This window comes from Nansenia antarctica (genome assembly GCF_963989245.1).
Source record: "Nansenia antarctica genome assembly, chromosome: 1".
Classification (NCBI taxonomy): domain Eukaryota; kingdom Metazoa; phylum Chordata; class Actinopteri; order Argentiniformes; family Microstomatidae; genus Nansenia; species Nansenia antarctica.
Window position 1 is genome coordinate 61,783,205 of NC_137674.1, and position 23,943 is coordinate 61,807,147.

At 42.2% G+C, this 23,943-nt stretch overlaps 3 protein-coding genes and 1 long non-coding RNA gene across 6 annotated transcripts; 2 read left to right on the top strand and 2 right to left on the bottom strand.

Annotated features, from left to right (window-relative positions):
• Nucleotides 1–4,636: 4,636 nt before the first annotated feature.
• Nucleotides 4,637–6,317, bottom strand: LOC308173372. Its single transcript, XR_013937889.1, has 3 exons — nt 6,251–6,317; nt 5,628–5,666; nt 4,637–5,534 (listed from the first exon to the last, which is right to left on the bottom strand). It is a non-coding gene; the product is annotated as an uncharacterized lncRNA (long non-coding RNA).
• Nucleotides 6,318–6,640: 323 nt separating this feature from the next.
• glrx5 (glutaredoxin 5 homolog) lies at nt 6,641–8,580 on the top strand. The gene is made up of 2 exons (XM_080537907.1): nt 6,641–7,045; nt 7,606–8,580. Exons 1-2 carry the CDS (start codon nt 6,748–6,750, stop codon nt 7,776–7,778), a joined length of 471 nt encoding a protein of 156 aa, XP_080394033.1. The 5' UTR covers nt 6,641–6,747; the 3' UTR covers nt 7,779–8,580.
• Nucleotides 8,581–8,745: 165 nt separating this feature from the next.
• Nucleotides 8,746–15,864, bottom strand: ints9 (integrator complex subunit 9). The gene is made up of 16 exons (XM_080537918.1): nt 15,742–15,864; nt 15,411–15,471; nt 15,252–15,314; nt 14,991–15,130; nt 14,657–14,743; nt 13,277–13,397; nt 12,984–13,118; nt 12,396–12,507; nt 12,106–12,286; nt 11,878–11,938; nt 11,517–11,688; nt 11,072–11,196; nt 10,720–10,887; nt 10,303–10,401; nt 10,014–10,151; nt 8,746–9,687 (listed from the first exon to the last, which is right to left on the bottom strand). Exons 1-16 carry the CDS (start codon nt 15,804–15,806, stop codon nt 9,511–9,513), a joined length of 1,905 nt encoding a protein of 634 aa, XP_080394044.1. The 5' UTR covers nt 15,807–15,864; the 3' UTR covers nt 8,746–9,510.
• Nucleotides 15,865–16,693: 829 nt separating this feature from the next.
• On the top strand, nt 16,694–22,692 carry pla2g7 (phospholipase A2, group VII (platelet-activating factor acetylhydrolase, plasma)). Of its 3 annotated transcripts, none has more exons than XM_080543364.1 (11): nt 16,694–17,000; nt 17,428–17,547; nt 17,792–17,942; nt 18,096–18,189; nt 18,301–18,369; nt 19,690–19,861; nt 20,049–20,162; nt 20,779–20,870; nt 21,095–21,265; nt 21,393–21,541; nt 21,715–22,692. In XM_080543364.1, exons 1-11 carry the CDS (start codon nt 16,935–16,937, stop codon nt 21,813–21,815), a joined length of 1,299 nt encoding a protein of 432 aa, XP_080399490.1. In that variant the 5' UTR covers nt 16,694–16,934; the 3' UTR covers nt 21,816–22,692. The 3 variants fall into 3 exon arrangements, with proteins under 3 accessions (XP_080399490.1, XP_080399491.1, XP_080399492.1); XM_080543365.1 differs by having other exon boundaries at nt 17,431–17,547; XM_080543366.1 differs by having other exon boundaries at nt 16,698–16,858.
• Nucleotides 22,693–23,943: the final 1,251 nt, after the last annotated feature.

The following is a 23,943-nucleotide window of genomic DNA, read 5'->3' on the forward strand; positions in this document are numbered from 1 at the left end:
TGGATCACATTCACGTGCACTCTCCTCTGTTCCATTCTGGTCCACTATGAACAGTGGGTCTGGTGCCATGTTCCTTGCTGTTAGCCCCAACGCTGAGACTAGTCCACAATGTTGATTGGAGTTAGACCACACTGCCTCATTGGACTCCTCCTCCTTATTCAGATCCAGGAAGTGTTGGTTGGAGTCGGACGATACTGATTGGCCAGACTCCTCCTTGTTCAGATCCAGGATGTAGCTGTAGGCATCCTCCTCGTCTGAGTCCAGCAGTGGGAGAGTGTAGAGGCCCTCCTCAGAGCTCTGAGAGAAGTAGCCTTCGGACCCACAGAGCTCACAGTATACGTGGTCATCAGCCGCTCCATGTCCAGACCTCCATGTCCAGACCTCCTGGTCAGCAGAATCCACATTTAGGCCAAATGGGCTACTTGGCTCAGTGGCACTTATGAAGATGCTAGTATCTTTATTTAGGTCTCTGGTGGCACTAGCCCCCATCTCACCTATGGTGGAGCTTTTATGATCATTTGAGAGAGAGATGTAATGGATGTTGGATGGCGCAGAGGAGGTCTGTTCAGGCGGAGGAGAGGGGGGTGCCTGGAGCTCCCCGACAGGGCTGGACGTCCTCCTCCTCAAGGGCGGTAGGTCACTGGTCCTCTCCTGGCACGGAGACAAGGCCTGGGACATGGGATGAGCGGGGGAGGCCTGTCCTGAGCTGGTGGACTCAGGTTGATCAGCAGGATTGTCCCTCAATAGGTTTACACACTTTGACTCAAAGTCAAATGCATTATCCTATAAATGCAAAAAGACATTTGGGTGTTTGTATGTATACTGTGTAACGCAAGGCCACTGAAATAACAACTGTAGAGAAAGCAGTGGTACAATACACAATCTGTGGAGGTAGAAATTGGTGGACAGGCCCATTGTAATGCATAGAATGGAATGAGGAATGTTGTCACACCCTTTCTCAGTCCATTCCATGCATTACAATAAGTCCATTCTCCGATTTCTGCCTCCACCAGCCTCCACTGGTACACCTATATTACTCACTTCATCCAGGCCAGGGTGATGCTCTAGGAACTGGGACAGGTAGGTTATAATGCACTGCTCATCAGGTGTACTGTGTGTTACATCTGTTACCAAAATGGAGACATGGGACAATCAAGACTTGACAGGTGGTGGGACTAGTGAAAATGCATGGTTACAAACTGGGTGCAGAAAGGTTATAGGTGAATTGTCAGATACATGAAGGCGACAGTGCTTGTGGAATAAAATGTGACAGCAGTTGGTCGGCAACCGACCAAATGTTCGGACGTTGAACATTTTATTTAAATGTTTCTGAATAAAAGTCAAAACATTTTGATTGGTTGCCGACTTGTTCCCACTTTCACCAGCTGCTCTCACAAATACAGCATTTGTTAACAGTTGTCCTCCTACCTTCAGGTTCCATCAGGCGAGGTATCCCCAGGCTTTGCTGTGCTATTCCGAAAGCCTTGTCAACATTTTCCTTGGGTTCTCTGGACTCGGTGCCCCTCATATCCACCAGGCTAGGATCAATGGACTTAATCATCGCCAGGAAGGCCAGACCACTCATCCAGCTCTTCCCAAAGTCATGCACCTCTACCCCAAACCTAGCATAACAACAAGCGAGGGAAATGGTCAATCAAGGACTGAGTGACAAGATCTGGAATGGATCCTGTTACCCCCCCACCCCTCTCTCTTTAAACTCACTTTGACGTGCATCTTTGCACCCAGTACAGAAGTGTCTTGATAGCTTTTCCATGATAAGTTGGGGGCATAGAATCTTTTCTGCACGTGTTGGAGTGGGCAACACTAGGCAGAGGTGACCGGGCACAAGCAGAGGGGTAGGGGTTTATGGGTAAGGATGAGAAGCTGCAGGAAAGGTGTTTCTGGATGTTCACTGTGACCTCCTTTACCTGACAGAAGAAACAGAAAAAAGGGATGATATTACCATCAGGGCTTTTTGATTAGTAAGCTGTGTGTGTGTGTGTGTGTGTGTGTGTGTGTGTGTGTGTATGTGTGTATGTGTGTGTGTGAGAAAGAGAAAGAAAGAGAGAGAGAGAGAGAGAGAGAGAGAGAGAGAGAGAGAGAGAGATAACAATGCAAAACACTTTACTTGAAAGTAGAGAATAATATTCCAGATAAGCCTAAGGACAACAGAGGGATTGCCATCAGCCACACTTGGCGCATCAATGCTTAGTAGCTTCACCTGTTCACAGCAGGGAACATCAAACATGATTATGCAATAAGTCTGTCAAGATAAATCTACATCAAATGGCAGCCAAAAACAACAATCCCAAATTCTAATTGCTGCCTTGTTCAGTTGCTACCACTTACATGTCTGTCGTCAAGGAACGTCAGGGCCTTGGCAATGTTGTTCAGCTTGAATATGCGGTGGGAAGATGGTCTGAACCTGTAGAGCTAGACCACAAACAACAACAACATAAAAACTATGACTAAAATCAGTAGATCCGTCTAATCTCTATTAGATTTTGATCAAGATTGATTAAGATTAAGACCTTTGGATAGCATATCAGCCCAATAGAGCTCTCAGGTCTTCTGACGCTGGTTTTCTCTGTGTACCACATGTACAAAAGAAGAGATTTGGTGAGGCTGCATTCTCATTTTATGCAACCAGATTGAGGAATGCACTGCCAGTTTACATTAGGGATGCAACCTCAGCAAATTAAGTCAAGACTAAAAACGCATCTTTTTAATATTGCCTTTAAATGACTAAATTATTAAATTATGATTATATTGGAGCACTTTGAGCTGCAAAGTTTGCAGGAAAAGCGCTATACAAATAAAAGTTATTATTATTATTATTATTATTATTATTAGATGAATAGCAGGCTGCTTTGTCCTTACCAGCTTGCATCCTGACAGTTCCTCAAGTAACCCCATGAGAACCTTGCCATCCTGAATGTCTGTGAACAGGTCTTGTATCTCCATCGGAGGGTCGCACTGGAAAAAACACATTCACACCTGCTGTCACACTCTCTGCTGTTGTAATGTTGACATTCAACTCATCCTATACAAGTTTAGTTCAACGTCAACAACGTAGTTTGGTGCTAGGGGACTACAGTGCAGATGCAGATGGTCTGACACCTTACTGTAGTTTCAAATGGACTGTGCCTTACCCTCTCCAAGTGCACATTTATCCATCTAGTGAAAGTTCTCTTCTGGACAGCTTCCTGCTCACCTGAGAAAGATATGCATAAATGCATTATGCATTAATGATTTTAATGCATTCGTCTAGAATGCATTTACACAAGAATATGTTTACCTGATTTATCGTGTTATAGCACACATTACGTCTGTAAAAGCAAGTCTAGGTAAAAGCGTGAGCAGGTAAGGGCAGGTATGTTTACAAGCCGGAGGTGATGGCGCAAATCCGCGCGCCCATAGAATGCGGAATGTGCATAGTCTGCATACTATTAAAACAGCGCTAGATAATTCCCACGAATGTGTGAATCAAATTCTTTCAGAATTGATTGCGCAAACTGATTCACGTGAATTCCAGGAAATTCACAAGAAACTGAACGTTTAGAATCAGTGAGATACGATACAAAACAACCTTTTCCATAATCCAACTCATGTACAATTAGTATTGGTGCGTAATGCACGTAGGACTAGGTAGATTTAAGTGAAGTCTCGGTCCTCCGATTGTAGAATGTTAGGCCACGTAGCACAAAATCATTCTGTCGATATTCTTTACCTTGAATGCACTCGTCCATCATTTATCTGTCCGATAGTTTCCTCCTGTTTAAACCAGCTGACCTTCTCGTGTCTTGCCATGGAAACTGTGGAGCCTAGTCAATACTCAACTGTGTCACTCTCTATACATTATCAGCTAAATCTCAGTGAAAAGCCATTATTGTTCATTATAGGACTGTTCTCAATTCGAAGCAGTGTGTTCATCAGTCGGTGATAATGTGCATATAAGGAAATGATCATGTTAAGCAGGGAATCTTGCCTCAACACGCTAGAACTCCTCCTCACGCTATTCTTCCAGATGTACCTCGATCGAATGTGTTATTTAATCACACTATACAACTTTGAATGGATTAAAATGGACATCTACACAACTTATGCAACATGGAGGTTATGTAACATGGAGACGGACTGTAAAGCAATGACGACTGCAAAGAAGAAATCTGAAATAATTTACTTCAGATACAAATTCCAGAGTGCATCTTTAATAATAAAACATGGAATGTTAACAGCGGATTTTGAAGAAAAATTGTTGACACACTTGACGTAGGCTTTTGTCCTAGCTCAGCAATTGACACCTGATTCAGCTAATCAAGGTTTTGAAGATCAGTTGATAAATGCAATCAATGTGATAGGTTGGGACAAAAACCTGGACCGACTGGAGCTCTGCAGGACCAGGACTGAGTTATCTTTGTCTGGGCCTTTGGGGCACAGAAGGATAGGGATAAGAAACCTGCACTTTGAACATGTTGATTCAAGCCCTGTTCCAGGTGTTACCCCTCAAATGCCACACGACCACATTCAGTGCACAGATGAGTACAATTAGTGCTAGTGTCACAGTAGTTGAATCTCAAGCCTTTCCTCGATTCCTCAACTACTAAAAAACCCATTGAAGGAGAAGAGCCATGATTTAAAAAGAGGGAGGTGGTAAGGAGAGAGGATTTGATTTGATTTATTAGGAATTTACAATATAATCATTTACACATCATGACACTAAGTAATGTCCAGAGGATAGCACTTGAAAGCATTATTTAAAACACTTATTTCCAAAGTGGTCCTCGATGGAAACATAAAATGAAAACAAAACATCACACAGTATAAAACATAAAATGAATAAAACATCACATCACATCATAAAACAGGATAAAAAAACAGTATAAGAACACAGCATAAAAAAACACATTAAAACACACAACATGGAAACATAAAGTGAAACAAAACAAAACGTTTCAAGCAAGGAAAGCAAGGAAAGGCTTGAGATTACCCAACATATTATGTGATGTCACAGAATGCATCAGACAGACTGAAGGCGCTGCAGCTCTCATGTCATGATGGAGTGTCACGGTGTTGGTTTGCAGGAGCTGGCCACTTAATTCAACTATGAGTGCCCTTACGAGATTTTCTCCAGCCCCACATAATATAAAAAAGGCAGCTTCATATTAATACCACTATAATTATAAACAAAGAAATGGAAATGCAATTGCGATGTGATTGTCATTTTTTCCACCATAGCTTTCGGTAATGATGGGTATTAAGTTAATCTGCATGATATTTATTTATGTTCAGCCTTTTGGATATTTCCTGGGGCCAGAGAAAATCTCAGGAGTATGTGGATATTTATAGAACTGGAATAAGTACTGCCCGAAACCGGTAAGGGCGCTCAAGTTGAATTAAGTCGCAAACTACAGCAATCCAATACCATGCCACTCAATCTCATGTCAGAGGTAGTCTGCAGTCAAGCAAAGACTAAGTAGTGCTGGAAGAGTTGAGCTCCTGCAGCTGCAGACAGCCGCTGACAGCAGGCACTTCTGTAAAAAAATACAAATGCGCAAAGAATTAAGACACCATAGAGAATTGTACGGCAACTGCTAAATGTATGAATATATAGATCACTAATGTACCTTTAATAACAAGGGCCACTTCCCATGATACTTGACATCCTGTTCAGAGAAAAAGAAAAACATAAACAAAAAAAGGTAACTAAATGAAATAACAATGAAAGTTCCAAATAGGCGGAATATAAGATTTAAATGTGTTTTAGAGAACCAGTTGAGGATGTGGCAACACAGAGAGTTTGATAGGAGGTGCTTCGCCTTTTCAAACGAGTCTCTGATTGCCGCGTGGCTTTCTCTGCCTGCTTCAAGAAAGGTGATAGTTACAGAAGAGAACGTCACCGCCGTGGAAAGCAGGGCCATTATTATTGTCCAACGAACATCGCACGTGAAACTCCTGAGCCTCCAGAAGTCACGCCTGAGCTTCTTTGATTTACTTTATGCCACCTTGTTTAGCCAGAAGCAATGTTCTCTGCAGGAAGCTGTGTTACAAGGTTGCAATGCAGGGGGGGACTACAGTTAAAGACACACGGTAGCTGAAAGTATCTCCGGATGAGGGTCAGTACCCTCAGTGAAATAAAAACCCGGAGACCGTGGTCCTGAGTGATAGAGACAGACTATAGCTAATGCTTTCTCTACCCCTACACTTCACTTCATCAACATCAGTTGGTATTCTTCGAAAAGCGACAAACCTGCTTTGGCATGACGGACCGGTGACCATGTTCACAACAGCGCTTGTTGTTAGCTGTTGCATCCATAGATATCAAACCTGTAAATATCCAGGATGCATCACTGCCATCGCCGGAAGTAGAAGTTAAATGGCCGACAACCGGAAGTAATCGTCTCAGTTACTTTTTAAAAATCTAAAATGTATTTTATATATAAATAAATACATTCATGAATTATAAATATATGTTACGAATACGTTTATAAAAAGATATGTTATGTTTGTCTTCTTATTCTTGCGTAACCAATGTAATTGACGTTTGTACTTACCAATGGCAAGCGGGCTGGAGTTTATGCTTGTCCAATGAACGTTCAGATCTGGTCGCTTCCATCTTGACAGAACGGGTAGGTGGAAGTTCGCGTCTGTACTAAAAACTGTGTGGTCTTGTCGCGAAGTCTGTTAAAGTGTGACTGTCAACTCAAGTTGCTGCTGCTTTTATTTACTTTCAGACTAACTAAAGCCATGAATAACTTAATTAGATCAACTGGTCGGTGTCTCCGGGCGAGTTCGGCGCTCTTCCTGCCGAAACAAGCCGATGGAAGTGTGTCGTTTGCGCCCTCGGCTCGCCTCCTGTGCACAGCGGCCACAGAGAAGGACCTTGGGGAGATGGTGAAGAAGGACAAGGTGGTCGTGTTTATGAAGGGGACCCCGGCCCAGCCCATGTGTGGCTTCAGTAACGCCGTGGTCCAGATCATGCGGATGCATGGCGTAGATGACTATGCTGCCTACAACGTGTTGGAAGACCAGGACCTCAGGGAAGGTCAGCCACTTTTTTAAATTGATAGCTATTTGTAAGGTAGCTAACGTTAGCTGTCACCTGTGAGCTTGTGTCATTATGCCTAACTAGTGATAAACAATTTGATTAATTTCACTTAAATCTCTTATACGCCTCTTTGAGATGAGGTTGTTTGGTTAACATTATTATCCATGACTAGTCCCCATAACTTAAGTACTTGTTGAGCTGAGCTTTTCAAATCTAGGTTGTATTTTTATCAGTACTATGCAGCAAGACAAAACGGGTGTGGTTCAAAACGTCAGGCTAATCTTACTACTGGAATTGCTGCGTGACTATGTAACTGGCACCAGCTTGACAATTTGATACAAGCCTGGTTGTTAAAGTGTTTCCTGGAGGGAAATGGTTTCTTCCAACACATAGTTTCCCAGTTTGTTGTGTCAATTGGGGAAGGGTAATCTTGCAACACCTTTCTGGAATTGGGTCACACTGACCACACCGGTAAGTGGTTATGATTAGTGTGGTGGTGGTAGTACTAGTACCGGTAGTAGTAGTGACACACAGTAACCATAACCTCTGTCTCACAGGAGTGAAGGCCTTCTCCAACTGGCCCACGATCCCACAGGTGTACTTCAACGGTGAGTTTGTGGGGGGCTGTGACATCCTTCTACAGATGCACCAGAACGGCGACCTGGTGGATGAACTCCAGAAGCTTGGGATCCGCTCTGCACTGCTGAACGCTGAGAAAGAGTCCAAGTAGAGTCCCACAAACCAAGTAGAGCCCCACAAACCACTGCAGCACAGCTGTCGAAGCTTGAAGTTGACTCTATGGCGCCAATAACAAATTGACCCCCTTGCCTAGCCACTACCCTCACCACCTGCTTAGATCTAAGCAATCCATATGTATTTACACAAAGTGCTTTAGGGGTTGGGGGGGGTATGGGCCAGTGTCCCCAACACAACTCCCTATAGGACAGTGTGCGATACAACCTGCTGAAGACCAAACTGCCCATAGGTGACATGGGGAATGTGTTGTGAAATGCACCAGAATCCCTCCAAACGCACTGCTGTATCTGTGGACTGACTCAATACTTCACAAACAAACATACTCTCGCTTAACAGTAGTAGACCCACTCAAACGCAACAACTATTTTTCCAACCTTCCCTCCCCTCCCCTCCAAAATGCAGGATCATGTTAGGAAAGGTGGGAAGGTCACAATTTTATATTAAGTATTCAGACAGGTTTGACGATTTCCTGACAGTAATCAATTTATTCCATCTCCATCTGCTGTATGCATGCGTGTTGTCAACGAAATGCTTATGTAGTTCACTGTATATTTAAGATATTGTACATTCAAAGGATATTATTATTAAATGTATTTAGCTGCATTTATCAATGTTTATCAATTACATATTTTCTGACAAATTACCTGGATTATCCTATTTCTTTCTATTAATTCTGATGTTAATTATTTGTTTATACCTTATATTAATTTATGGCTGAATACACTAGACATCAAAGTGTCAATCAACCACCAAATAGAATGGAGTATTGATAGTGTCATCATATTTAATCAAAGTTCCTCAACTTTGATTAAATATGACAGAGAATATTCTGACTGTGATGAGATTACTGCCTGCCTTGATCAACACCACACACTGTATAATATTAACTGATGTACTGTATTACACACTGTATTCTCTGTTTGAAACTACTGTAGTAGTTGTTGGGGGTTGTGCTAGTAACGTAATGTCATCAGTCTCAGTGAACAGGAAACTCTCTCTGAAGTGAGACAATAGGGAGTAGGGGGCTAGGGGTTGTTTTTGGACAGGGCCCAGATCTCAAAACAACCACAAACAAGAAATGTCCCCAGGTGAAGCATATGGCTAAGTTAATATCTGTGTGTGAAACTTACCTGTGTGCGTGGGACTTTTGACATAAGTCTGACACCATAGAAGCACACCCTCCTGTGGAATCATGATGAATTTTCACTTCCTCCACTCGTCAATGGTTGGCTGTTGCTTTATGTTACATCAGCATGACCAGTGATTTTTCTAGTGCAGTAATCACATCAGGATTCCCAAGGCATAGTCATTGTGTTTCACAAATAGATTCAATCAATTTCAATCATTTGTATTTGTCGGATTTTTAACAAAATGTTTTTTTATTACAAAATACTATTTTACATGGTTACGTTTGTTGAAAAACAATGGTAGACTCTTATGAAACACATGAAAAATTAAAAAGACATGGGTTGACCAAAAACAGTGCTTCTCAATCCTGGTCCAAGTTCACATTTTTGTTCTAGCCCAGCACTAGTACACTTGATGCTACGGATCAGTGGCTTTTGATCACCCCTCAGAGTAGGGATTGAGAAACACGTGTGTAGGGAATGGGTGAGGAGGGCAGGTGGTGTTGGGGTCAGAATACGGTAAAAGAATGTTAAGGGAATGAGTTTGGTGTGGTGCTGGGGTCATGATGAGGCCAAAGGTCAGAGTTTCTGCAGGAAGCGCAGCACCAAGTCCCTCAGGGTGGTGCGCAACAACTCGTTGTTGTCACACACGATGTGTGTTCCGCCCTCGTCCAGCTGGATCAACGTGTCTTCTGCCTGTAGGTGCAGGATGTGACCGTCGGCTGTCTCCTCCACCTTCACCTCTGTGATGCCATGCTAGAGGGGGAGAAAATTAAACCTTACACCTCTGTGATGTGGGGGAAGAAAAAATGTGTTGCACCCACTTTCAGCCCTGGTGCCGAGGAGGAGAAGACATAACACCACCTGCTTGTCTATGGCACATTAGACAGTGTATATTAAAATTATTATTATTATGAATGGTTTAAATGTTACCCCTAGCAATAGGGCTGAAACAAACTTCCACTTATCCCATTGAAACTTTCTGACTGAAAGTCTGGGTTGACCTCAATATCCAGTCCCCACAGATATGGCAAGGGATTGTTATCAGACCAGGTAAATGAGACAGTTCTCTTTTGCAGTACCTTATGTAGAGTAGCCAAGAAGGAATCCAGGGGTACAGCTCCACTGAGCAGGGGCTTGGGGCCCATGACCTCAGGGGGCTCCTCAACCACACGCTTCCTCTTCTTAGTGGGTGGCACTGGAGGGGGCTTGGGCACGGTCTGGTAGAGCAGAGAGAACAACACACAAGTCAGTGGTGTGTACATTATAGCTTTCCTGGCCAATCTTTGTGACTTTTACTGTCTAGGCCACTTTGTTATCTGACCTATACAATAGATCTCACAATAGATGTGCACACAGACACACACACACCTGCAGAACATGTTTGTTATCCTTGGAGTACAGAACTGCTGACACAGTTGCTATGGAGATGCCCGGTTTAATCTCGGTTGGCACGAGGGACTTGGCCAGCTGCAGAGGGAGAGAATTCAATATAAATGTAATACAACTTTATTCCTCAGGGACAGGGGGCAGGGTTTGGTGTAGAAATGAGAGCCCTCATTAAAGAGCAATTAGTGGCAATTGGACTATAGTGTACTACTACTATATCACTCCCTGTCATCCTGGTTATTATTTTTGGTGCCCTATATCTTCAATATAAATCTCAGAATTAGCTTCGATGGTTACATGACATCTTCAACTCATTTACATGTCTCTAGGGAGCTGGCAACGTCAACGTGAGTGACACGTCATCCACACACTGGTAACACACAGCACTGTCTGTCTGACCTCTGGCTGCAGCTGGATGCGTTCGTAGCTCCGTCTGTGGGGCAGGCTGAGCACGGAGCAGCGGCGGTAGGGCATTGGCGGAGGCTGCAGCTCCAACATCAGGTCTGAACGGTGCGACTGGGAGATCGGAGGCTGGGTGTACTGTTCTGGGCACACTACATGGAGAGGCTAGAAGGGGTGGTGGGAGGGGATATAAAGTGGCAAAGATAGACAATCAAACCAATACATTGATAAGGGGAGAGGGAGAGAAGCATGAAGAGCTCATCTTTATTGTCAGGGCCACTCCACTAGAGACTATAGCTTCTTCTCATTTTTAAAATGAGATCAAACAGATATTAAAAAGGTGTATTACCTGAACCTCCTTGAGCAGCTTGGACACCTGGTGGAAGTTGAGGCGTGTGTCGATGGGACAGTATACACACTTCATGGCCAGGGGCTGGTAGGGCGCTAAGGCATCCAGGTAGGAGAAGTCAGGCTCTGTGAAAGTAAAATGTGGATAGAATGACTCGTTCACACCTGTCAGCTCATTTTAGGGACTGAAACGTCTTGTTAATTCAATAAAATGTGTGTTGGAATAAGCATGTCATTTCTGCACATTCAGTAGAAAAGAGTTCTAGGGGTACTGGGCAGGCTATCACACTGTATATGACCCATCTAGACCTGTTTTCACTTGGCTGAGTGAAAACCCTGTTTTATTTGGCTGAATATATATTTGGCTGCTACAGATACAGTTTAAACAGTGGACCTCAACGTTTTAGGGCCAGGCTTTGATGATGAGTCCATCCAGGTTTTCTCACCAGTGAAGATGATGGTGTTGAGGCTGGACTTGCCCCACAGCTCCATGAAATGAACCACATCCCCGAAGCGAAGGGACGGGTGGCCGGTGAACACCACACACGGCTGACGGAACTCACGGCTGAAGTCGCCATGGATACTGGGGTAGTGCTTCAGCTTATTGGTCTGGATCAACTGAACAGACACAGACAGACACAAGTGTCAAATAGGCCTTGATGGATTCAGAATTATCTCTAGCTAAATTCTAATAATAAAATAATGTATCAATTGAGATGTAGTTTCACATTTCACATGGCATATATCTCTATATAAGAGTGAGGCAGTTGACCACTGTCCATACATATTGTTGGTGGACAGCCTTACCTCAGCATGCGGAAAGGGAGGTTCTGGGAGGTACACCTTGGACTGCTTGTTGTGACAGAGCCTTGCGGAAGAGAGGTAAGAGGCGATGTGTCACATCTCTACAATGGCAGGCATGTCACTAACAATCCATTCAAGTGTACAGAGTAGACCCTCCTTAAAGCTCAGCTACTCCCCGCTTGCTCACAGTGAGTCAAACCTGTAGAAACCTGGACGCTCAGTTATACTCACCACTCTGCGAAGATCTGTGAGAATTCGAGAGAGCTGTTGGCGACGGGAGAGATGAAGTAAAAGGGGGTGGTACCAAGGTTGGCGTTCTCTATGAACTGGTAGAGGCACTCCAGCAGGTCATAAATCACCCCCGACGAGTAACAGGGCACGAGCACATTGCCACCTGCCCGGATTGTCATGGCTACAAGCACAAGCATACAAACAAACTGTTTTGGTCAGGCACAACATGACAGATCAACATTATAGCCTAATCAGCCTAGCTTTCTGTGTTTTTAGCATCACACTCTTACCCAGGTTACTGCAGAATTCTCCCAGCATGCCATCTGGGTTGGCGGTTGGCATCTGTGTGAGGCCTGTCAGAATCAAAACGTCACTATTCTTCAGGGAGCTCTGGTCCATCGGCTGGGAGGGGGAAGAGATTCACACTCAGATTGACATGTGGTGACACACAATTGTCCTGCTCAAATCCATCCATCCATCCATCCATCCTTCCTTTCTTTCTTCCTTCCTTCCTTCCTTCCTTCAGTGAAGTATTAACTGATCTAACATGAATGGATTGGTGAAAGCAGAGGTTCTACTGTTTAGCTTTCACAGATCCACTAAACTACCATACATGCCATACTGTACCTATCACTATCATTGTGATCAGATGTTTTTATTTCATGTTCTGTTTCACTATTTTCACTATTTGCTTCTGGTTAGATGCTAAACTGCATTTCATTGTCTAGTACCGTACTTGTACTCTGCAATGACAATAAAGTTGAATCTAATCAAATCCAGTCATGTCAGATTAATGATAGCTTCATGGGAAGAAGTAAGGATGCATTCAAACAAGGCCTCGTCTCCATCTCAGTAGAAGTTCAGCCTATTGGTCCTACCTGAGGATGTGTGGTAAGGAGGGAGGAGCCTGAAACATAGGAGATTTTCTCATAGTGGGATTGGATGTTCCAGTTTGAGCTACCCAATGAGTAGCCAGAGCTAAGGGGGGTGACCTGCACAGCACCAAACAGCTCCTGGAGAGAAAGCAAGGGGTAATGTTGGAAACAAGAGTTGTTGAGTCAGCAGTGTTATCTCAATTTGAATTGTAATCGAGATGCGTGTGAGTTTTACAAAATATCTGTGTTCATGTGTGTGCGTGCGTGTATATACATTTGGAGGAAGGAGCTCTCACCACTTTCTGAGAATAACCCACAAGTTGCACCTTGCTGAGAGCGGAGTTGACCTCCTGCATGCTGTAGCATCGCTTCCACGAACACACCTCAACGGCATCCTTTAACTGGCCAGGGAGCAGCCTTGTGACCCAAGACAAACAGACACAGAATCTAAAGCCTCTTTCACACATAGTTCCCTGTAATTTCCATGGAATCCCAAGCTGTGTCGACCGGGCATTTTCGCCGTTCACACAAGCCAAATGCTGGTAGATTCCTGTGTTGCTCCCTTTCACACATGTCGGCAATTCCCTGGTTGCGCGATCTACTTGAATCATTGCATTCAATACATGCATTCAACTGGATGCAGAACTGGAGCAGGACGGGCACGTGGGACTGCCAAGTACTATATATATATCTGCCATATCATACCTCCATTTTATATTGAAAAATATGATGTATACATGTGGGACGGAGGTATGATACGTGGTGTGTGGGGGTCTCGCGCGCCTGTCTCGTTCCAGCGAGTCAACGCATATTACCAGTGCTTACCATCACCAAGTTCGCTCGCCAACTCAAGCACTTGATTACCGTTGATATAAACATACTATACTAGTCCATAAGCACAGTATGGACTTGGTGAATAGTGAAAAGCATAATACGAGTTGACTCAATTAGTTAGTTTGAACAGACTTTGGGATCAAGTACAACGTCTCCATAGGCTACATTAGAACTTTGCATCCTTGGAAAAAAATGGTGGGATGTAAGGATCTTGTAACTTCGCAAACAATAGCAGCATTTAAATAGTTTAGTTTATGTTCAATTGGAAAAGGTAGTGAGCGCAGATTTTCGTGTTTTGAATTCGCTGGGAGTTTAAAAATGCCTTAAAAAAATGCCTTTCCACCAAAGAACTGGATATATATATATATATATATGCCATATATCATACCTCCACTATGATTGGAAATTAAGTAGTGTCCAGTTGTGGAATTATATTTAGCAGTAGAGATATTCGGAGTCTGGGGCAGTTCTTAAGCGCTCTGCCCTGCTGGTTGCGCGATGCAGGACAGCTGTGAAAGGAGACTGACCAGGCAATGTTCAGGCTTCCATTCACACTTACCACAACGGTACTTTCCATGGAATTATACATGGTCTCGACCAGGGTAATTGCCCGCGCGGATTTCCCTGGTCAGTCGCATTCAGACATGCGCCGACCCTGGAAATTGCATGGAATCTACTGGGAAGGCTTGTATGTGTGAAAGGGGCTAAAGACAGAGACACAATGTATATTTGTAAGCTAATTTCCCCAGGTGATTCTCTAAAATCTAATTAACAATTTCAAATGCCTACACTCTGCCAGGAAATTCATAATTTCATTCCTCAATCTTTGTCACTAGTCATACCTTTGTATTTCCTTATTCTTCCAGCAGGTAGCAGACTGAGCCTTGGGGACTCTCTCCATGAAGTTCACCAACTCCTCCATGAGCAATCTAAAAAGGGGTAGATATGTAGAATCAGAGCATTACAATCTTAAGCCTATTGGAAGGCAACGAGGAACCATCCCCACATTAATTACACCCAACTCTGGTTCAATTCACACAGCACAGTAGGATAAGGGGTGGGTTTCAGACCAGACTAATTCAATCAATGCAAATGTCATATAGGGCCTATAGTCCTATAGTGCCATTTCCATTGTGTTTTGAAGAAACATGTTACTGTGATGTAGTCTGTCCCCACCTTCCTATCTGCAGTGTTGGCTCTGTGGCGTACACCGTCCCAGTAAAGCCTGTGTGCTCTGTGATGTAAGGCAGGGCCATCATACAGTGGTAGTTGGAGATCAGGATGACATCAATGGTGGACAGGTCCAGTAGCTCTTTCTGAGAAGGATGATGAGACGCAGGGGGGAAAAAGGCTGATGTCAGATGCATTCCAATAACAAGGCAAGATCAACTATACAAGAGGTGAAAGAGATGAGGTTTAACACAAATAATTGCTTACCTCAGGGAGACAGAACTCTGGCTGTGAGTCCACAAACACACGGCCTGCACACTCCTTCAGCTCCTGGATGGGTGAAAAAACTGGTGGTGAATCTGAGTAGCCTAAATCCACAAGATATCATATTCACAACAAAAGATGACCTCATCGAACGTACTCTACCTTCTCAAGGTTTATGGTGCCATCTTTGGAGATCCATCCAGGAAGCTTTGTGAGCCTTGGACTAAGGAGAGAGAGAGAGAGAGAGAGAGAGAGAGAGAGAGAGAGAGAGAGAGAGAGAGAGAGAGAGAGAGAGAGAGAGAGAGAGAGAGAGAGAGAATTGTATTCGTGAAACTTGAGCAATGTCTTCAATTCACTTCAAGATGCAATGGGTCTATGTGCGAACACTACTGGTAGCTAACTACTAAATCTGTTGCCATGTATACAGCTTTGAGGTTAATGTATTTGCAGGCGCACAAACAGACTGGATGAACAGACACATCACTGGTCTCACCTGTGCACTAGAGGCAGAGGCAGAAACTGCAGGACAGATGTGGTGTCCAACCCGCAGTCCAGCATGATGGTGGTGGATTTGAACTTGAGGACATTGCAAGGCAATGTGGGGTGACCCGACAGACAGTACTGAAGAGGACGAGACGTATGTTCAGAAAGCACAACAGCCACAAAAACACATCATATTACTTGGCATTCATGGCTAGCTAGCTGTCAGGACGTTACAAATAAAAGTCAAAATAGCCAGCAAGCAAGTTGGCACATGATGTGACCAGGCAAGCAGTATGCCAGATGCAATATAATGTCATATGAAGTAGCTGACAGGTTAGCTTTAGCAATTGACAACCTGTTTGGCATACCTAACAATAACTCGTTAGTTGGCTAGCATATGAAAGCTATTTTATGAGAAGTATTCTATCGTCAAAATATCGACTCACCAATTTCATCTTTCACAATTAGATATGATAAATAACGTTGATCGCAGCATGTCAGCCTTGCTCTGTCTGGGATGTGTGTACAATGTTCATTCTACTTCTCGGACTCACGCCTACTATCCTGAAAACCCCCGAGCGAACCATTATGGAACATACCGCCCCCTGCAGCACTGGAGAGTACGATACAAGTTTGTTTATTTTTTTTGGGACATACGTCATTTGGTGCTATGTAATTAGTTAAATGACCACATTACAAGCAAAACGTAACTTGATAGTACTTGAGACAATATCATGGTAGTAGCAGCACTCAACAAGCGACAACAGTGTTAATGCATTGCTGCGTTCGTAAATTCGCTCTGGAAATCTGATCAGCACTCATGGAATGCCTCTTGTCCAATCAAATTACTTGGTCCCTTTATGAAGTTGAACCCAGTGTGTTTGCTCTGAACTCAGAGCAAATGTACGAACGCACCCAATGTCAACAAACGACAGAGCAGGGTTCAGGGTTGAGGCGTGCCACGCAGGTCATCGTGCTTCCGAAACAGTGTTACAGTACCTGTCAGAGTAGCCACTCCCGAATCACACATATGTATTCACACAATAGCTAGCTAGCTACTACACATACCAACCGATTATGTTTCGAAAGCTAACTAGCTAACACCCAACGAGCTACTGACAGTACCGGTATGTTTCCTCTAACTAACTTTACTATACGAATCTAGTCAGCTAGCCAGGTAGCTAGCCAACCTCCCTGAGGTCGATGCTTTCTAATGGTGGACTCATACAATTCTTAGCCAAGAAGTGTTTTACGAGTGGTCAAGGACAGGTATGGACATTGAATTATATCAAACTGAATTGTCATTAAGTGAATGCCACCTTGGTCTGCCATCTCAGTAGTTACATGTGTTGTTAATTACAGCATCAGTAACTAGCTGGCTAGTTTGTGAATTGACAGCCGAGTCAACCTGCCACACTGTGACACTGTAACAGTCAGCGCGTTGGCTAGATAACTTTGCAATTGTCTGTAAAGTATGTCATCATGGCATGCCCATTCAGGAGGGGACCGTTGTCACAATTATAGCTAGCCTAACATTTGACGTTGTTCATGATGTTATTGTAGTAAAACATTCAAGTAAAACATCCAAGTACATGGATGTAGGATAGGGGGCATCCTTTTCCTCCTCCAACACCTCTGTTATCTTTATGCCAAGTCATTCCCTGACTGTCGTTCTTCAATGTGTTTCCCCTGAAAGAAGTGCAAGTTGAGTGTGTTTGCCATGGGAAACACCTGCAGTAACAACCTGGGGATCCCCCCTGCCAAGGGGCCCAATCCAGTAGGATGCACAGACTTCATGATGGATTATACTGTGACGGTAAAGCATTTTGTCTTAAACACAAAAACTACTGATAACCAGTACTGTCAGCTGCTATGTAGCCTACTGGTATGATCTGAATGATTAGCATGACATTATTATGTTATCCTCCCGATAACTTATCACTGACAACCAATGATGCTGTGTGAAACCCCTAAGAGTATTGCACATTGAGACCTGTTAGACAATCATCGCTAAAGGGGGAAGATCAAGCTATTTGTCCTGTCAATTGTCTTGTCAATAGGGAACCTTCTTCCGGCTATACTATCCCTGTCAAGAAACAGAGAATGCTGAAAAACCAGACTGGATTCCCAGCCAGGAATACTTTAATGGGCTTGCAGACTTCATGAAAATCAATCGGAGCCTAAGTGAAAAAATATTCCATTACCTCTTTGGTGAATACTTTTATTCATAGCATCTATTTTCTTGGGAATGTCAAACTGTATTGTTTTATGTTGTGTGCAGTTGAAGCTATTCAGTCTCAAGCTATTTTGTATCGTTTGAAAAATGTCACTTTTCTTTTCTATCTTTTTTTGTTAAACTGAAAGGATCCTTTAAGATACCTGCTGCCATGAATGCCTCATTTAAGCCAAATGGGAAATATCCAGTAGTGGTCTTCTCTCATGGACTTGGAGCTTTCAGGTACAGAGGAAATGGTTTATCAGTGTATTCGTAATGTATTCAAATACTGTACATTTAAATGATCCTCTGTCTGTAGATACATTTTTTACAGCTTTCCCCTCTTACTTTCAGGACTTTATATTCAGCCATATGTGCAGAACTGGCCTCTCAGGGCTTCATAGTTGCATCAGTGGAGCACAGGTACTGTACAGACCATAGCACTTGAACCAATGAACAGAGACTTTCAAACTGCACTCCACTGAGCACAGTCGATAGGAAAGAGACTCCAGTTGACAGTAAATTTAGTCAAGCCAATGATCCCACCACACTGCTCAGTAAGCAGAGCTTATTCAGCTGTCTTTACCTTTCTGTAACAATACTACAGCTACTTTCAAAGTTTCATAAGTGACATCCCCCCTAGTACCTGCAATAACGTATTCTGATTGTGGGAGTTCAATTCACTGACAATAACAAAGGACTCTCCATAGATACACAGCCCCCCCATAGGGTATGCGCCAGTCTGTCTGTTTATCTCAGGATAGTAGTGGGAAGGGTGTGCAGACAATGGTTCAAACCAGGTCATCACATTTTTATCAGTATGGACTGCTAGGACCATATGGAGAACATAATGGCTGGTGTGGGGTGTGACCTAAGCCCACACATGCTCAACTACACAGGTTAAGCTTAGTTCAGTAGGCCCCACAAAAACATGCGCGGCAAAGTTCAACATGAGTAGCCAGTGTGCTAAAATGATTAATGATTGATTTTCTCTATCAAGCCTGTATTCAACCTCTGACCAATAGTATAGTTAGTATGATATGAAAGGAGTATAGATAGTGTCAGGTACAAATGTACTCACTCTAGAATGTTTAGATTTTACAGGCATCTTGTTCATTGAAGGACATTAATTAACTACAGTATAGAATTAACATTTAATAATTTAGCTCTTATCCTGGACAACTAAAATGAGCTATGCAAGTGCTTGTATACACAATGCCTTCTGAAAGTATTCAGACCCCTCCACATTTTGTTGTGTTATAGACTACATTTAGAAGAATTGTCCATCAATCTTCACACAATACCACAGAATGACAAAGTGAAAACACATTTTTAGGAATGTCAGTAAATTTATTAAAATTGAAATACAGAAATACCTCATATACATACAAGTATTCAGACCTAGCTAAAATGCAAAAATGTCATCAACAAATCACTCAATAAGTTGAGTGATTGCAAGGATAATAGTTCATGTAATTTTGGAATTAATATCTTATTAATATCTGATTTGCATTTTAGCTAATTTAATCTGATTTACTTATCTACGTGAGGTATTTCTGTATTTCAATTTCAATAAAGTTACTGAAATGTCTAAAAATGTGTCTTCGCTTGTCATTCTGGGGTATTGTGTGTGGATTGACATATCACAGCAAAATGTGGAAAAAGTGAAGGGGTCTGAATACTTTCCGAAGGCACTGTCTGAAAGTGAACTAATCTTTTTTCTTTCTTTTTTCTTTAATCCAGAGATGAATCTGCTTCTGCTACTTTCTTCTACCATAAAAAGCCTGAGTCTGAGCAGAAGGACGAGGTTTCTCCTAACGTCCAACCGTGTGACCCGGAGAACCTGGCAGAGGAATGGATGTACTACAGAGCTCTGAAACCAGGAGAGAGTGAATTTCCTTTAAGGAACAAACAGGTATACATGCTGTGCCATACACACAATGTGATGTGAAGGGTATAGAAAGAAGTGTATCGATATGTTCTATGTTTCATTACACTCTGCAAGACCTGAATCCAATTGCATTTAATTTAGTACAGTATCTGAGACTCCAAAGTGTGTTATGCGGAATACATCACTGTCTGATTGTGCTTTTTATTTGTAGGTTAAACAGCGAGCTGACGAATGTGTGAGAATGTTGGACAGGCTCATCGAAATCAACTCAGGGAATGCTGTGGAAAACGTCCTGCAGACAGGGTTTGACTGGACGACTCTGGAGGTTAATATTTAGAAAATTATTAATATGATTTTCACAAACAGATGTGAGTTACATGAGTTACTGCGATGACGAAACAACCCATAGGTTCCCTGTATAGTGGCGTCCATAAGTATTGGGGAAAAGAAGCATTTTGTCTTCTAGCTCTTTTAGCTAAGTTAAGATTTGAAATCAAACACTATTACTATGGGGTCAAAGTAGAGATTCACAGCTTTAATGTTTTTTTCTTTCAGATTGGTTTCACCATTTACAAAGTACAACATTTTCTAAACATACTCCCCCCCTATTTCAGGGTACCAGTAGTATTGGAAAATTGGCTTGACGGGTGTTTCTGGTTTGTCATGTGTGTTCTGTCAAGTCCTTTGTGTAGGCATAAGAGAGCACATTTGTAATGAGTGATTCTAAAGTGGCATTCTACTTGAGTATTTGGCTACACTTTGGGTACTGATCATGTGCTTACTGTCTTGTTTGCCAACTTCCTCATGCTTCTGTGGTCATTTGAGTAATCTAATGTGGGTATTACTTCCCCCTGTCTACCCCCCTCTTCCCTCCTCTCTTCTCTTTCCTCTCATCTCCTTTCTTTTCTTTTCTTGTCTTCTCTCTCTCTTCTCTCCCACAGAATTCCATGGATCTGTGTCGGTTAGCTGTGATGGGCCATTCTTTTGGAGGAGCAACAGTGATTGAAACCCTCTGCAAAGAGGTCAAATTCAAGTATGTGGGAACTGATTTCATCAGATTTTCTTTTTTTGACATTCAAACTGTTGTTTTGCAAAACCAAACCAGGGTGAGTTACCCAAACGTTTTGTAGCTTTCAGGAGCTCACCTTAGTTTAGTTTCGCAAATTGTATCACTTTTCGCTCCCTCCCTACACAAACTATCAAATAGTACTGTAGCATACATACTGTAGTAGTTCATGCATTTGTTGACGTCCACAGGTGTGGGATTGCTCTGGACTCCTGGATGACTCCCCTGGATGATGAGATCTACCCCAGAGTGAAGCAGCCCATCTTCTTCATCAACTCTGAGAAGTTCCAGTGGGCAGGCAACATCAGCCGTATGAAGAAGCTTGACTCAGCCACCATACCGAGGAAAATGATCACTATCAGGTATACAAATATGTCGTAGTCAACAATATACTCTAAATTGTATTAAAAACAGTGTGACTTTGATTTGATGACATTAGAACATTTGATGACATTAAGATTAGTTCTTTCTTTTGTTCTTCCTCTTCAGGGGAGCAGTCCACCAGAGCTTCCCAGACTTCACCTTCCTCACCGGCAACTGGATCGGCAAGATCTTGAAGCTGAAAGGAGAGATCGACCCTCAGATCGCCATAGACCTCTGCAATAAAGCATCGTTAGCATTTCTGCAGAGACACCTAGGTACGTAGGCAGCCATGTTGTTTTGTTATATACTTGTGTACACTTTGTACTTTGTGCTTTGAAGCAACTTGTTTAAGACAAGACAAAGTAAAGTGGCCAAGAGTAAATGTAAAGGCCATTTGAATGAAAGTTGTGTGATGTGCACTTGTGGAAAATTATGCTTTATTTTTCAGGTCTTAAGAAAGACTTCAATCAATGGGACCATCTTATTGATGGAAAGGATGAGAACCTGATTCCAGGCACCAACATCACTTTGCTACAGTCATCCATCTGAACTAAGAGCCTCGCTCACACAGACACGATACCCACAATCAATACTCGCTCAATTAATGTGGTAATACTTCAGCCTTGAATGTTGTCTGTTGACGTAATGTAAAATGGATACAAACATTTCTACTACAGGACAGTCAATCTTTACCATTACCAAGTAATTGATTGAAGGGATATTATTTCCAAGTATTGTGAATTTTATAGAATTGTATAGCTTCATGGGACGTATATTACCAGCAACTACGCATTCTTGACTGTACGCAAATGAGTCATTATTCTACTTGAACCTTTCTCTCTTGAATTCTATGCTTATACTTTTCCACTAGAGGCAAACTTTGGTTGCAGTGTGGTAGTAAATATGTAATACGCAATACCTGAATGGGATTTTTAAGAGAACAGTTCTTTCTTTGTTGAATACTAATGCAGGAGTCCATGGAAATCTAGGTTGAAGATTTTAATTTATATAATAATTTAAAAACATGAGCCCAGATTGTTAGCTACCTTGATTATGATTGAAAACTTGATATGGTATTTATTTATCTAGCATGATTGCACAGAATATTAAGATTCTAATCATTATGTTTTAAAGATGCAGCAATAATCAAACTCACTGAAAGACACAACCACGTCACAATAAAATGCAAGTATGAGTGAGTTTCCTTATTTAACCAGATCTAAGAAAGAAACCTTAGCTTGTGCCTTAGCCTACATTATGTGTCTGTTCATACTGGGTTACTCAAATGTAACAGCCTCTTTTCTACCCTTCATTTCCATGTTTTTCAAACCACTAAGCAATAACTGTCTATTTTTCATTTGTACACTACTACTGTAATCCCATGCATTTGTACAGTATACCATACTATAAATGATGACTACTAGTTCTTTATTGTGTGCCTTTAATTGACTGAGTAAGTATTCAAGTTTCAAATGTATTGTTATGTCACATTACACAAGTGCAAGGCAGTAAAATTCTTCGGCTTTGGTTCCTGACATTGCAGCATAAGACAATAAGGCAGTAGGTATAATTCAAGTCCAGAATGAAGATTCACGCATGGAACACAGAAAAAATAGGCACGAGTCCTAATCACTAGATAGCGTGCTGCGGCAGCCAGCTTGAGACGCGGGCTGTATGGCTGCTCTAACCCGTTAACATTGGTTCCGAAATGAAATGCACACTCTGCTCAACCTGCTGTTCACCTGTACCTTAAAGTAGGAATCTGGGATTGGTACATATATTTTGGACTTTTGATTTATGAAATAATTGTCTAATGGCAATCTTGACTGTGCTGCAACATGCAGTGTTAGCTAGATAGCTGCTCTGCATGTTAAGCACATCACATGCTGATAGAACATGAACATGCTAAAAACACATAACTGGATGACAGTCCCTTTTTTATTGATGAAGATACATGTTAAATGTTATGTTCAAAAATACATTTTATGATAATAAAGAAGCATGGTTTACTTCATAGGTTGCTGTGTTATTACATTATCTGGGTCACATAACAGTGAAACAATTATTGTTAATCGCAATTATTTCTGAGACAATTGTACAGAAACATTTTGAATTGTTACAGGCCTATATAGAGCCATTGATTCTTGAAGAATATGACTTATAGATGCCTCAGGAGCTTAGTTCAACTACGGTACCCCTAACCCTTTGTAAACAAACACTGTATAGCTTCAAAACATGGTTAAAACTATTAAACATTTTGATGTCATCAATGCTCAGTCATGGCAACCATAGCTCTGTCTCTATGAATTTGAGAGTGGCCCCATCCCTCAGCTATAATTGACCAAAAAAGTGGCGGGGACTGCTTTGTTGTTTGAATCCCAGATTGCCCCTTTAAGAGACAATTTGCACTGACTCTGTATGCACCCCACCCATATTTTAGTCAGGAACCATTTATTTTATTTTTTGATAATATGAAATGGTTATACAATTAGCCTTGCCGTATTTGGGTGGCCCATACACAAACCGCTGATAGACACAACAGAGCAGAACCAAAGCAGGGGGGTATTCCATAAACAGCACTGGGAAGGAAAAGGGTAATCCAGTCTTATTTTTTATCAAAATGAACTGATTCAAAAGTCTTGAGAAAAGTATTAAAAAATAAGCCTGGATTTTCATT